We start from the raw sequence: 16,031 nt of genomic DNA on the forward strand, positions 1-16,031 counted from the left end.
GGATAGTTAGATAGATAGATAGATAGATAGATAGATAGATAGATAGATAGATAGACAGACAGCTTAAATCAAGCACCAAATATGTCAAATTTGTATGCGTCTGATGCAGCATCTGCTCAATTCAAAGCCACTTCTTCCTTCTAATTTAAGCTGCAATAGGCTCCTGCTTTATCCCTTTCTATATATCTGTGTTAGATACTCTGTCCTGCATCTCAATCCAGGATCTGTTGGTGACATCTCTATATAAAGGTCTGAATCTTGCTCTTACGTAAATAAACCCCACTGATTATGAAATCTGTCCTAAAAAATATCCATAAATGAATTATCTTAAATCAGCTACGTTGAAATAATTTGTCAATTACTTGCCAAAACAGATTTAGATTTGAAAAATGTAAAACTAATGTTGTTTTAAATTTCTTTTTGTTTTAGTTGTTGGTAAGCACTTTAAAAAATCAATGGCCTCAACACCGATAAGGGAAAAGCCACACATCACAATTGGCATCATAGTTGATGTTCAGTATGCAGATTGTGATGATGGTAAAGACTTTTCTAAAACAAGAGAGCGCTTCAACCGAAATTCTTTAAACCTGCTAGAAACGTTTGGATGACCCGGTTGCTTTTGTTCTGCAGCTTGGGGATCTCATTGATGGGAAGAACAACGTTGGGGGTGATACCAACAGTAAACGGGCTCTCAGTACAGCTCTGCATCCCTTAAATTCCCTCCATATACCTATCTACCACGTCATTGGAAATCACGAACTCTACAATTTGAACCGTTCTTTTTATCTGACATCAAGCCTCAACAGTTCACTCAGTATAGAGACAGCCACAAATCATCTTTACTACACATTTTAGCCTTATCCAAAACTGAGAATTGTTGCCCTTGACATGTACGAGGTGGGTCTTTTAGGATATAAGGATAGCCTAGAGGACGAAAATTACAAAACAGCACAGATGTGGATGCGAGATAGAAACAAGAACGAGGATATCAACAGTGTTGAGGGCTTGAGCGGGCTGGAGAAGAGGTGGGCGGCGTACAATGGCGGCATCAGTGAGAAGCAGCTGCAATGGCTCTCTCAAGTGTTGCAGCAAGCTCAGTCAAAGGAAGAAAATGTCATAATTATATCTACAAACATATTTCATCAATTAAAGTATATTGTATAAATGTATTTTGAGTTGCTAAAAAATTAGTTTTGCAATGCTGAATAGCATTTTAAAAATGTCTAAAAATGAGATTATTAAATAATGTTATTAATTCATGATTAGATTACATCAATGTCCAGCCGGACATAACTGTATACAGAGGCGTAGCGAGGGGGGGGGGGGGGCGGGGGGGGACATATGTCCCCGGGCGCCGACCTTAGGGGGGGCGCCAAATTGAAAGTTTGAGGGGGGTGCAAATGAAAAGTTCGAGAGGGGGGGTGCAAATCGAAAGTTTGAGGGGATGGGGGGGGGCAAATGAAAAGTTCGAGGGGGGTGCAAATTGAAAATTTGCTCCCGAGGGGGGCGCCAAATTGAAAGTATGTCCCCGGGCGCCGGGAAGGGTCGCTACGCCTCTGACTGTATACAAGTTATTCAATAACTGTCACAAAAGTAGGCGCGAGGCTTTTTTTCACCAAGGCCGTTAAAAAACAACAACAACGTAATAACAGCATTTAAAAAAGCAATTGAGTAGTAAAGACATAGCAGTACCATAGTACTCAAAAATTAAAAAAAAAAAAAATTACATAGTTATAATACAAAATGAGATAAATAGGAATACAGAATAGACAACAACCAGTAGCATCACACGGCGTCATATTGTCTGATCTACTTTTAAAAAAAAAGTAAAGACTCTTCTTTAAACCATTGGGCAGATGAAGTAGAGTTCTTACGTTTCTATGACCAGCCGCCATTACTTTCCCCAACGTAAGTCTGGTACCCATCAGAGCTGGGTGTGCTCAGGGACGTCCTACAGTCGCAAGATCAAACCGAGATCTGAATTCGAGACCAGTGTTTCTTCCTGACTTTTTTTTTCTCAGGGGATGGGGGGGGGGGGGGAACTTGATATTTTCGGTAGACTGTCTCCGGAGCCCCCCCCCCCCCCCCCCCCCTTCTCGTAGAGATGCCTGGAAAAAACTGTTCGAGAACTTTGGAATAGTGGCCAAATGATCTATCATTATACCACGCCTGGTGTACTTTGACTTATTTGACGGGGATCGGGGGTACTTGTATTGGATGTTTTTTTTTTTGGGGGGGGGGGGGATTTCCGATTTGATGAGGTACCACTTGTGTATGTGGTCGTTTTGATTACCTTTTACAGAGAGTAAGAGAGGAGGTTGTGCTTTGTTTTTTTTTTAGCCAGTTACAAAGGCGAGTGAGTAGAATTAAAACACCTATAGGACAGAACTACTACAGCATATGGTGTGGACATCAACGCTGAGACGGAGGTCATGTCCAACAACCCGAATTGTAAAATAGCATTGTTGTGAACACACTGACACGCCTTTACGGGTTATCAAGTGCGTCGCGCAACATATAAGACAAACATTCACCAAATAGTTACGAGAACACAAGACTAAATAAAATAAAAGCTCGTTGCAACACTAAATTAAAGTTAATAACTCTCTGCACACATATAAACACAGTCTATTCTTATTGAATAACACAAGAGTCCACACATCTAAGATACAGTGGCCACAGGACTAAAGTAAAGTAGTAAGTAAAGTTCCCTTTCGAACCTGGCAATTCATGGGGCAAGTAGTGTTCATCCGTTTCAATGACCTCGGCATATAAAGGGATAGTGTGATCAACATTATGCCCAGCCGTCTTTACTTCCCTAACATCAGAGCTGGGTGGACTGACGCAGAGGTGCAGCGACCCTTCCCGACGCCCGGGGACAAATTTTAATTTGGCGCCCCCCCCCCCTCCCCCTATTTTTTTTTATATTTATAATGCAAAACTGCAGCTAAATTGAGCTTTAATTTTTTTTCAACCCATTTTTGGCGCCCTCTAGGCTCGGCGCCCGGGGCCATATGTACCCCCCTCCCCTTACTACGCCTCTGGATTGAGAGACCTTCTACTGATTTGTACCCGGGTTCGAACGCGAGACTTTCGGGATATCATTAAACTACGCCATCCCATACAGTACATTAACCTGGTAGATGTGACACGCTGGACTGAGGCATTCAACCACGCCGCCACACACCTGTTCGTAGTTTTATACCCGTACACAAGTACAAGCGGGCCGATCAGGTAATTACACAACTCACAACACGAGTAAACATGGCCAAACGGGACAGGGTACGGTGTACATTCATCCCTTTCCTTCCCTCACATATTCCCTCCAGGCATGGAGTACCTTGGAGTCATTTTGCCTGACAAGGGAATGAACCAAAAAGTACTAGATCTAGTTTTCCTTTGGTGCCGAGGTCAAGAACACAAGGGGCCGAAAGCTCTTTTCACTTTTGCCGGTATCTGGAAAATTTCTTGGCAATTCACCAAGATAGTCCTGCTCTAGTTAGTTGTTTTTCTACTGAGCCTCTCCGTGCAGTAGACTTCTGCGGATTTTATTCCCACGTTTTCTTTAACTTGCTTTCGCGTCTGTTTGTTTTTCCATCAAATCTTGCGATTAAAATTTCGAGCACTTCCCAGTTAGCTAGCGCACGTTTGCGATCGCTTATAGTAGAGTGATCGTTTGCATTATTGTGATGTATAGCATTTATTTTCTACTTTTTAGTTCAATCAGAAAACGTGGGTTTTTAAAACTTTTTAATGATTATTATACGCAGATCGAAATAATAATAATAATAACTCAGATGGCATAGACATGTTATAGACATACGACATGATCCAATGACATATTAAAGACTATGATGTAGGACCTTATGTTAGTGCATAATAGACTATTAAATAGTGAGAGTTAATTACTTTAAAGAATAATAATGTAATGTATTAATTTAGGTCTGCTCTTGTTGAGTAGCCTAATATAGGTTACTAGTAAAGACAAATTTGGAGCAAAAAAAAAAACATTCTGAAGGCTGGGACCACATCATTCACTGTTTATGCTTACAGCTGAGCAACGGGTCTGCAATAAAAAAAAAATGCCGGTATAAAGTGAGATTGTACACGGAGATGCTGTTAGAAGAGTTAGCCTGTCGGTGAAGAAATCATAGGTTTCCTTTAATACCCAGTGTAGAATTACATAGATTTTTAACAAATCCTAACTACGGGGGGGTTAAACCTACAGGATGTTCACCAACCTGAGAACTAGTCTAACAAGAAGTTCGCACATCATCGCCGTGTACAACTCACTTTATTGCCTTAAACCTAATTTACAACAACAATAGGTACACAGCTTTCTGTGTTTAGCTATTTTGTGGTAAATTAGGTTAAGGCAATTAGGCTAAGGGAGTTGTGGGATGTGAAACTATATCATTTTTTATTTTATTGGACTTTGCGTACCTCCAGGAGTCGTAGTATTCAAATTTGTTCTAATCTAATCAAATATATTCTAATTTGTTTTAATCCAATTTAATTTTATTGGTTCTTGTTTGATAACTAAGTCTACAGGATTAATTCAGATTCTAGACTATAGAACTAGACTAGAACTAATCTAGATTGAAGTAGATCCCTAGTTCAGAATATATCTAGATCTAGATCTAGACTATAATCTAAATAAGGTGGGTGGGCTACTTTGTAGTCACAATTTTAATTTTTCAAGGAAACGAAACAAAGTAGGCCTGGTTTCTCGGAGGGCTGCGTTTCTTTTAAATAAAAAGACTCGAAATATCGTAATAGTATAGTTAGTAAAGATATATAGATCTAGCCTTTAGGTTAAGATTTTTTTTATTATATTTTTTTTTAAATGCATTTATAATACTTTATTTAGATCTAGTCTAGTAGCCTATTTGGGTTCAGTATATTTGACCAGCCCTTGGCCTTATCTTCTAGGCCTAATCACAGCGATCACAGCTAAAAATAAACTTGACATGCGCAGACCGGTTGCGACCCCATGTAGGTCTAGTCACGTGAACAAAAATAAAGGCTCGACATTTTTGAGCTGATGCCATTTCCGTTTCTCAGATTTCCGGTAAAAATAACCGCTGTTTACATATAATATTTGTGCTTTTATGTAAAAAGTGAAGGTAATATTCTATTGTAATGCATATGTTTTATTTATTTTTTACAGTTTAAGTTATATTTGTGACTTAAAATGTGAAATGTATTAGTCTAAAATGTGTTAAAGCCGTTGCATCTCTCCCTCTCCAATAACAGGATGTTGAACGTGGGGAGTTTGGGCCGGAAGTATTCTTCATAAACATCCGTTTTGTTTGAGCATTTCCTCTTCCTTTCTTAATATTTTCTAATTTGAAAAAAGACTCTTTTTCACTTCAGATCATTCGTAGTTTCATAGTTTAATACCAAAATGTCGAAATCAGTCTCGACCTTATACTCCACAACTCCGCCATTTTGTGTGGTGAGTTGGCCTACTTTTGTTACCCTAGCGCCTATCGGTCAGGGCCGCCACATTTTAATTTAAACCTGTTTGCCAGTTCTTTTTTTTATTTCGTTAATTGTTGAATGTTGATATACTGCACTTTGAAATCTAGGCCTAAACTTATTATTTCATTGTGTAAATTTGTGTCTATTCAATTTATTAATGTCAAATCCTGACAAATATGGTGGCTGGCTGCACGTTGGCGGCCATGTGCAGCCAATTTGATTACTACACACACAGACTACACACTGGCAACACAGCACACCACACGGACTTCAATGAAAATGGATTTCTAATTTTGATCCCAACCTAACGTCTTGGTGCCTGGGTATCAGTCCGTATGTGCTCTATATTACTATAAGATCTGGATCTAAATCTAGATCTAGTATTGACTGACATACTAGATCCAGAAACTATTTAGCCTAGATATTTTTAGATTAGGATTTTAGTAGAGTACTGGCTGGTATTGGTATCACTTCAAGAATCTTAGAATGACATGAGACACCTGTAGTTTTTGTTTGTTGTGTAGAATAAGACCGACAGATTCTAGAGCTGAGTTTAATAGTAAATTAATAGTAATGATCTTGATTCTAATCTAAAAACAATCTAGATCTAGAAATCTCTAGGCCTAAAAGCCTAAAATTATTAGGCCTATTTTATTAGAACTTTTATTTCGGCCTATTTATTATCTAGATCTAGTTGGCATACTCAGTTTTTTTATAACAATTTGAATTGATTTTTAGACTCTTAAATAGAGATGTCATTCACACTCAAAAAACTAAATCTAGATCTAGACTACCCCTTCTTAATAAATAAAAAAATGGATGATTATAGATACCAGTGTCCGATAATGGAATCTTCTTAAAAAAAGGGGTGTTGGGTTGTTAGTAGTATTGTAATCTCGACTAATTTTATGGTTAGAAATTAGGGTTAGGCGTATGTTTGGACCAGGGTTAGGGTTAGGGACAGGGTTAGCATTGACATTAGCCAGCCATGTGTGTATTTAGTTAACTACCAGTAACCTAACACCCCTTTTTTGAAGAAGATTCCATTATCAGACACCGGTGTAAACATTCTCCCGACAGCCATTTGTGTATTTTATGTAACTACCAGTAACCTGAAGCCCCTTTTTAAAGAAGATCGTCGTACACTGGTATAAAAATTCCCCCCAAAAGTTTGCTAAGTGTAGACAGAATTTTATCCAATGCTTTGCTAGAGCATATTGTCCCGTATAATGATGATGCATAAAAAGTAAAAAGAAACACTAAATTATAGATTTCAAAACAAATAAATAGGCCAATGAATTTTTATGTAGCATATTTGAAATTTATGTTGGTAGATTAGAAATAAAAATTTTAGTAAGGCCTAAATCAGTTAGAAAATGGTTGCCAGTAAATAGAGATTTACTAGTAACTGTAAAGTGCAAATACATAAAAGAGAGCGGTTGATTAAATTTGCATAAAGTACAAGTATAAATCAAATCATGATTTAATAACATAAAAGTCTGATTAAATTGTGTAAGAGCTAATATTTACGTCCCCTATAATCACCCCTAAGACCACAGTCATGAATATTCATAACTCATAAAATTAGACCTATAATTAATTAGTCCTAATTATCAATTTTGACAACATTCATAACCTGTAAGATTATGTCACATGATTTTCAAACCAACATTGTTTTATCCACTTATGACCTGAGAAATCAAATAATGTCACATTTTAACAGTAATCCCTCCCCTTTGTCAGAAGTTAAAAAAAAACATCAGTCTTCTGAAGTATAGGTCTAGTCTATTTCTAATTTAAGGGGTACAAGTATATGCCTATTATGGATTTACTTAGTAGTTTTGAAAAATGAGATAGTTGTCCAGAATTTTATAAACAGAAACAAAAATTCATTCTATTAGTTCACTGGCTCCATCCAGAAAAATGTACTTAATTTGAGATAAAGCGCTGAGCTTGGAGGTCTAAATAATCTCTACTCTTGCTTGCACTAACGATATAGGATCTCTCCACAATAGTAGGCATCTTAATTAAGTACATGTCTTATATCCATCTTTTTGATTTTATATTATTGGTTAAATACAAATCTTAATATATCTCAGTTTATTTATTTAAGATGTTTGACACTTGTAAAAACACAGTCAGTTCACATACAATTTTTCTATTATCACTACCATAACTCTAGTCTTGAACCCAAACCCTTTAAGCAATATTACTTGTTACAGACATGCATACCGTCCCGCCAAAAGCGGAGTTGTTCTGCTTTTAAAAAAAAATCATGTCCTGTTCCACCGTCCTGTTTTCGTCGAAGTTCGCCCCGTTTTTTTTCCCACGTTTTCTTTAACTTGCTTTCGCGTCTGTTTGTTTGGTTCTCCAATCAAATCTTGCGATCGAAATTTCGGACACTTCCCAGTTAGCTAGTGCGCTGAAATTTTCAGGGAAGCTTTGTTTCCGATGACCATAGAATATTCAGTTGTTATTATTACTAAATTGATCCATGGAAACATTTTATTGATCATTTTAGACCGCTATATAATTGTACAAAAACTAGGGAAAAGGGGACATAACCCAGTAACTGTAATTTGATGAAAACAAGGTTCGGTACTCTCCCTCTTTTTGCTTACTGAGTAGTTGTCATGCGGTGTTTGTGTACAAACAACCAGAACGTAACAACTGGTGGCCAGTATGGGGGAGACGATATGGTCGAGTGGTTGGGCACAAGATTGCTATCCCACTCGGCGCGGGTTCAAATGTATGTGTTCTAGTCAGTAACGTATTCACACAACGTGTTTTTTACGAGTTGTCTTCGTTTACCCAAAACAAAAGTGAATGCGAGAAGATAAAATCGATAGCAAGATTTGAATGCAAACAAACAGACAAAGACTAAAAAGTAGAAAATAATTATCAATAAAAAAGTTTTTAAAAACCCACGTTTTCTGATTGAACTATAAAGTAGAAAATAAATGCTATACATCACAATAATGCAAGCGATCACTCTACTATAAGCGATGAAAAACGTGGGGCGCCGTGATTTTCTTACAGTTTCTAATACTGTTGACTCTCTACAAGCTCCCTAATAAAAGTCAATAGTATTATCTAGTCAATAGTAATATAACTTTTACTTCGGCGCCCCACGTTTTTCATCGCTAGGTCTTAGCTCTTAACTTATATTTTATATTACATATGAAGCCTTCAGCCTTTGTTGTTCATATAGCCTAGAACACAGCAAGGCAGGAATAAACAAATCAATAATGTCAAAGCTATGGTTTTTATGGGGGGGTGTCTCAAGTTATTGGTTGTCTTTTTAAAAAAAATGTAAGCTGACATTGAGCAGTGTTTAAATGTAGCCTAGAGACTAGTTATATATAACTAAAAGCCTACTAATGTCATTAGACTACTTTTTAATTAATTATTTTTATTTTTGACTTAGTAAAGTAGCGTCCGCGCATATGTTCCTCTTTTTGGCTTCAAATGCCTCTTTTTAGGCATGATTGTTCCTACTTTTGGCTGACAGGGGTGGGCATTTCTGTTATGATATTACAGTACATCTGTTTTTCTAGTTAGCTTTCGACTTTTGGTTTTTGGAATACCTTTTAAACCATTTTCTGTTGTAGCAAACATGTTTTTAATACTGTAAATAATTTTGCATTCCTACAAATATTAATGTAGGCCAAAAGTCAATATTTTTCTTTTTATTCTTAAAGACTGCACAAAATGAAGCGGGCAGCATCACCAGGTTTAATGGAGGTGGTGGCGGAAGCTGTAGATCCATCAGAGACAGAAGTAATCACAGAAATTGTCACAGAGATACCTGTTCAGGATATCAAACGCCAGAGAACAGAAGAAGAAGTTTGCCTTGATGATGGGTGAGTGATATTTTTAAAATTTAGTCCTGCTTTATCCCTTATACTACTAAGCTTTATATAGAACCTAATGTAAACCATGAAAATAGGTAACTTGGATTATCCAAGGACTTTTCAAACAACTTAAACCATCCGACATTTCTTCTTTATTTATAATAAAATTTTATCTAGTTATAATATTAGTTTCCTGTTAGTTGGTATTTATGATAAAATCTTTCCTGTGTTTTTTAGGATTATTAGTTTCCTGTTTGTTGGTATTTATAATAAAATCTTTCCTGTGTTTTTTAGGATTATTAGTTTCCTGTTTGTTGGTATTTATAATAAAATCTTTCCTGTGTTTTTTTAGGATTGTGTACGAGGAAGAAATAATTCAGCACCAGCAACCACCACCACAGTATCAGAATTTGATCATCCAGCATATGGATATTGCTGAACCACTCTCCACCCTCAAAAGGTTGCTAGAGATCAGGTTGCAATGCTCTTTAGCAGATCATCAGTTTTACTTACAGGACTCTATAGAGGTGAGCATTTGTTATATAATGTTTAATAAAGAATTTGAAATTTTCAATTGTTAATTAAATATTACTCACATTCTGGTTTTCATATATGGCAAAAGAAGAAATGTGTAAAATGGTTCAAAACCATGGCCTGGATAATAATTTTTTTTTTTTTTTTTTATTTGTTCTAGCTGAATTTTTTTATTATAAATATTTAGCAAATGTTATACAAGTTGTACCGTATTAGTCTTACTAAATTTACTTATGTACTGTATCAATTTTATTTGTTTATTTCAGCTTGACAGTAACAAAAGTCTTGTAGATCAATGTGTGCAAGGGGAGGGAATGGTACAGATAAATTTAGAAGTCAAATCTCAGCCAGGTGTTAAGCCCAAGATTAACATCCTGGATATTTTAAAAACAGCAGAGGACGAGGTGGAAGAAAAATATGGTACCTTCTTTTAATTCAGACATAAAAATGAAATTTTTTTAAAAGTAAATAGTGTTGACATTTATTTTGATATCCCTGAAATTTTCAAACTTTTTCTTTAATCATTTAGTCATTAAAACAGAATCATCTTAATTTGTCTTTTCTTGCCAACAATGAGATTTTAAAAATAAATTCACATTGGTTAGAATTTTCGAGTTTGCTGACTAAATATTTTGTGTTTAGCACAACAAACTTTACATTTTTTTTTAAAAATCAAATTATTATCCAAGGTATCCTTTTCAGAGAAAATATTTGAGTCCATTTTTTTAAACAGTTAATTTAATCTCAGTATGATTTCTAAACACAATATGCTAGTAAGTTATAGTCCTTTATGTGATAGACCTCATTCTTTGTTGAATTGATAAGTTGGGGTCTTGAACTACATAAACAATGCCTATTCAAAATATTTTTTAAACCCTTCTTGAATATTCATAGAATTCAAAGACAAGGATAATAATTCTACTTTTAGTGTTATATATTTTCAAATACTTAATTTCTTAAATCACATTATATATTTCTCAATATATAATAACTCAAGTATTTTAAAAAATTTCAATCAAAAGTTTAATTTTACTTTAAAAGAAATCAGCTTAAAATGTTTTAAATTTATATATTTAAATTAAAATTGTATACAGTTGTTTTTAATTTACCTTTTTCCAGTGGCAGAGCAAGCCATGCAGTCCAGCCAATCCCAGAATGCAAAAGTTGTTATACCATTGCCAGAAGAGTCTGAGAATGTTACCAGGTGGATTGTAGATCAGAGCTTCAGAAGGGACCAGGAACGCTTAAAAATACCATTTGGTAAAATATTTTCTTGCACCTCATTCACCAAGGTACAAATATAGTATCTTTTAGTGTTAAAGTTAACAATTCTAATGATTTGTCTACAACATTGAAACATGCATGCTTATTAATATTTTGATTTGATAAGTAATATTGATGATTTACATTTAAAAATCACAATTTTCAATTACACCCAATAACTTACATTAATTTTCAAATAATTAAAGGATTTGCATAAATAATGTACACATTTTTTACTGAGTTGGGCAGAAATTATTAGATTTCTTTATATTTTAATTGTAATAATTTGCTGAGAATAGTTTCTTTAATTTTTCAGTTTTAATTCAGGTTTTTTTTAAGTAGGCCTAATTGTCAAGAGAAGTGACAGCCTATTATATTACAATAAGAATTTAATCTTCGTTACAGCCTTATTTGCAATAATTTGAAGTATATAGATTTTATGGGATGGCATGATAGAATGGTAGAGCTTACATCTGTAAACCCTAATGTCTCGAGTTCGGATACCGGGTTCAAGTATCTAGGATGTTTTTGAGTACATCCAGCTATGGATGTCCTGGGCATGAAAGGGATAAGATGATATATACATATGTAAACAATGGCTGTTAGTTTATGCAGCTTGTTACAGTATTTCGTTTGTTATTCCCAGATCTTGGTTAATGCTGTGTTCTAATTTGTCGTCCCCATGTTATAAACATGTGCACTCTTTCTGTGAATTGGCGTAACTAAAGGTTGAATGAATGTTTTTCTCCTTACAGATCCTGCTGAGTGGAGTGAATTACATGTCAAGCATTGGATCCAGTGGGCAGTGAAAGAGTTTCGCCTACAGAATGTCATCATTGATGAGTTCAACTTCAATGGGAAACAGCTGTGTGCCATGTCCCACCCAGAGTTTGTTCAACACATCCCAAATGACCCTGGGGACATCTTCTGGACACATTTAGAACTTCTTAGAAAATGTAAATTTGTTGGTGAGTACCAGTTTCCATTATACATGTTATTTTAGTTATAAATAGTTCTCCTTATTGATAAACTTTTTTTTTTGTAAATTTTAATTCATTTAGTTAAGGGTAAAACAAGGGACTGTTGCAAATGCCTCTTATAATTTCTAATATATTTTCTCAATGCAAGAATTAATCTTGGGGAAAAATAATGTGGTGTATCATTATTGTGACAGGGTTCTAAGGCGGTGTTTACATTCCTCTCTAGCCATGTAGCTGAGCTTGCTCTTTTTTGTATTGGCTTTGTTTTTTTTTCTTTTTTGTATTAGCACTTTGTTTCTATGTAATGCTCTTTGTGTTTCAGCTGTGATGCAGCAGCCCACACCTCATGCAATAACCACCATTACAGTGTCCACATCAGATGCAGAAAGCAAATATGGTATGGGACTTTGTTATATGTATCTTCTTCATACAAATGTTTTTAAAACTTGCCACCTTGTCTCATTTTATTGTAGTTATTTGGAATGTATTTAAGACTCATTAATCTCAACACTTTTTTCAACTGTGTTGTGGTATAATTTATGATTTATTGAAGGAAAGTTTGCAGTTAGCCTTCCTGCAGTTTTTATGTTTAATTTACCTTTGTTTAAGGTCGTGTAAGATCAGTTGGCAAACACAGGCCACGGTCGCCTAGAATAACAGGAGAAGAAAGGATGTCGCCAGGGAACAGGACAGGTAAGTAAATACAATCTAAGGTTTAGATATTATTTATAAATAAAGTTACTGCCCATATTACAAATAAATAATGATTTAATAATTAGTGAAAAGTAAATTGTCTAAATGAGTTGCTTTGATGAGTTGGATGTTCCAGGCAATAACGGCCAGATCCAGCTGTGGCAGTTTCTCTTGGAGCTGCTGACCGACAAGTTGTGTCGAGAGGTCATCGCCTGGGTCGGTGACGAGGGGGAGTTCAAGCTGGTCAACCCGGAGGTCGTGGCTCAGATGTGGGGGCAGCGCAAAAACAAACCGACCATGAATTATGAAAAATTGTCCAGGGCGCTCAGATACTACTACGACGGGGATATGATCGCAAAGGTACGTAATGTAAGTCCATTCTATTTTCCATTCTTCCTTGGCTATCCTGTTCTGAGTTTGTTCATCGCAAGTAGTTATGACTTTTTTTTTTCATGTTAATCATCTTGGGCTGTAATGTATTGTATGTGTTGATGGTCGTGCCACAGGTTCACGGGAAAAGGTTTGTCTACAAGTTTGTCTGTGATCTGAAAATGCTGCTGGGGTACTCCGCGGCTGAGCTGAGCAGGCTTGTGGGCACGTCTGAGGAGATGTCGGTGGTTGATCGGCGCACACCCCAGTCCCACCAGATGAGGTCAAGGGGAGCCTTCATTGCAACGATCAAGTCAGACGCGCACGCAGCAGCGAGGCTGATTGAACAGCAGGCAGCGACGTCACGCATCATTGAGCAGCGGACGCAGGTTGTGCAGACGGTAGATTGACTATATGAACCCGTATAAATTTCCGTAAAATGCTTTGGCTGTTTAACATAGTGGGTGATAGGGGTGTGTAGTTGTAATTCCAGAGTTTTAATGTAATAATAGTAAGGTACATTAAGTCATTTCCATTCATGCACGGTAAATAATTGTTTATAGAAAGCCTGTTTTCTGATTTTTAAATGTCAGATGTCTAAGGTAACTGATTTATTTACCTATTAAGCAATAAGTGGTCCTTGCAAGTTATGTTTATTTATTTTTTGAATTTTTTTTTTATTTTCAGATGTATTAATTACATTCTTGTTGTAACAAGGTATAGCTGGATTAGGGTCCCCCCACCCCCTCCTGCCCCATGTAAAGACGTCCCTGTATGTGGATAAATCAATTTTGATTTATTTTTAACCTGAAATGTGTACCTGTACCTAGTCCAGAATAGAAGGAGGAAAAGAAAACATGGCCTTGATATAGAGTAGGGTCCTGGCTGATGAGCTCGTAAGCTCAGGTCAAGCTGGGGAAATGATTAAAATTCTGTACGCAGTGACCCCAGTCAGTGTCGACTGACTTGCCATAGAACCAGTGTTCTCTTGTTTCACAGAGGTTCACTAGTTAACTTTGATGTACATATGTAAATTGTTTTAAAGATGTTGTATTTGCCTGGAGAGAGAGAGAGTGTTGTGAGTGAGCTGTTATATGCTGCGTACACTGTGCCTATAGTTTGATCTTGTCATGCTCTCATTGTTGTACAATGACTTAACACTGTAGCTCTTGTACAGATATCCAAATCACTTTGTTCCTTTCTCACCATTACTGTAAATAATATGCAAGAGAACTCTGGATGTTATGTTTACTCAAAAAATTTATTTTGATGAATAAATTATTATTGCAAATAAAAATGTAAGCGGTTGTTTAATTATGCAATCTAAACAGTAAACACATTGACCATGGTTGAGAAATGAATGTATGCGTATTTTATTTTTGTTGACTCCAGATCCAGGTGGTCTGAAGCCCAGACAGATATTTAGAGTGTTGGCTTGCCTAGTAACTCAGTCAATGTAATCATTTAATCTTGCCTAGAAGTATTAGCTCTCACTATTTCAAAATGTTTTATTTTCTTTCACCTATTGATCCCATATCTGTGCACCTTTGGGCTAATGTAGCTTTGTATCTCATCCCTCACCTGTTTTCAAACACAGCTGCCCGTAATTTGATCCTATTCACCACTTTTAGCCTCCCCTCTGTTGTCGTGTGTTTACTTTTTCCCATCCCAGGTTTGCATGCTTTAACCAGAACTTTTTGCTTCTTTCTTGCTGTAGGTATTTATCTTCCTTTTTTGATGTCATATTTTAGTTCTCTGCTTTTAGATGTGGGAATTAAAATTAAAGTACATTTGAGGCTCCCCAAAACTATAGACATTGAGTTCCCACAATCTTAGACTTTGAGGCTTTCAGAAACTAAAACTTGACGCTTTCCAAAATTTTAGACCCCTGGGCCTCCCAAAATGATACTATAGATACTGAGCTTCTCAAAACTTCAAATATTTTAATACTACAATTAAACGTTTCAATATGAACATCACTAAATTCCACTTTCTGTTCCTCATTTAGTCCCAGTTTTAATTGATTCTGTACATAGGGTGTTCTACTCTAGCACACAGCTATCTGTATTGCCTATACTAGGTAATCATCATTGGATGCTGTGTTCTATTCTCTCTTCAGCTTAGCTGAATGACCTTAGCATATGCTTGCATTGTTATGTAAATATCCAACCTCCACATGTTATTGTCTGTACCTTATGCATCATTTTGTCACTATCTACATTCCTACAAGTGAAACAAAACATTTTTAATAAGTAGACATTATTTTTCTCTTGTTAAAGTTAAAATCTTTATAGTCCATTTTATTTTATGAAAACATAAGATGGAGAAAAAAAAATTTTTGTTGCATTTTAGGTACTGTTGGTTTTTACTAAATACATCACTAAAGCTTTTGATGTGATTAGTGTCAAAAATTGCCAGGATACTTGTTTGTTTAGGTGTAGTAGGTTAGGTTGATTCATATTTTGTGCTGAGATGTTATATTTTTGTTTGGTCTTAGACTGGAGGGAATTTTTTAAATGTTTGAAGCTACGTAATTACATTGTTCACTTTTGTAATTGAATATTTTCTCTGAACTTGTACGTTTCATAAATGAGATGATTTATATTTGATATAAATGTTGATATTGTTACAAGCACTGCAGGTTGCATGATGAGTGGTTGGTCAACAGAAATATAAGAATATATGGTGTGAGTGTTTAAAGGGAAATAAACAAATCTTTGTCCCTAAAACTTAAACAGCTTTTTTATTTTACTTTAAGGGGAAAAATGTACTTCAATTATTTCCCTTAATCTAAAGGCAGCATTGTAGGACCTAAGTGTTTAAAAAAATATTTTAATGGTTGATCGAGATAAAG

At 35.8% G+C, this 16,031-nt stretch overlaps 1 protein-coding gene and 1 pseudogene across 3 annotated transcripts; both read left to right on the plus strand.

The window, feature by feature from the left end:
* Positions 1-455: 455 nt before the first annotated feature.
* On the plus strand, positions 456-1,293 carry LOC131932572 (manganese-dependent ADP-ribose/CDP-alcohol diphosphatase-like; annotated as a pseudogene).
* Positions 1,294-5,019: 3,726 nt separating this feature from the next.
* LOC131932573 (GA-binding protein alpha chain) lies at positions 5,020-15,161 on the plus strand. 3 transcript variants are annotated; one of them, XM_059289497.1, is made up of 10 exons: positions 5,020-5,126; positions 9,186-9,347; positions 9,691-9,865; positions 10,139-10,292; positions 10,992-11,132; positions 11,891-12,103; positions 12,438-12,512; positions 12,725-12,808; positions 12,945-13,177; positions 13,315-15,161. In XM_059289497.1, exons 2-10 carry the CDS (start codon positions 9,196-9,198, stop codon positions 13,585-13,587), a joined length of 1,500 nt encoding a protein of 499 aa, XP_059145480.1. In that variant the 5' UTR covers positions 5,020-5,126; positions 9,186-9,195; the 3' UTR covers positions 13,588-15,161. The 3 variants fall into 3 exon arrangements, with proteins under 3 accessions (XP_059145480.1, XP_059145482.1, XP_059145481.1); XM_059289499.1 differs by having other exon boundaries at positions 12,945-13,168; XM_059289498.1 differs by lacking the exon at positions 5,020-5,126 and adding an exon at positions 5,357-5,458.
* Positions 15,162-16,031: the final 870 nt, after the last annotated feature.

Source organism: Physella acuta, unplaced genomic scaffold, assembly GCF_028476545.2.
Source record: "Physella acuta isolate Inbredline_101_S28 unplaced genomic scaffold, ASM2847654v3 ptg002220l, whole genome shotgun sequence".
In the NCBI taxonomy this organism is placed as follows: Eukaryota; Metazoa; Mollusca; class Gastropoda; family Physidae; genus Physella; species Physella acuta.

Bases quoted from the DNA above. Each gene is read 5' to 3' on its own strand.
- LOC131932573 (XM_059289497.1), top strand. From the start codon at position 9,196: ATGAAGCGGGCAGCATCACCAGGTTTAATGGAGGTGGTGGCGGAAGCT. The intron at 9,866-10,138 runs GTGAGCATTTGT...TGTTTATTTCAG, and splicing joins ACTTACAGGACTCTATAGAG to CTTGACAGTAACAAAAGTCT. The intron at 12,809-12,944 runs GTAAGTAAATAC...TGGATGTTCCAG, and splicing joins GTCGCCAGGGAACAGGACAG to GCAATAACGGCCAGATCCAG.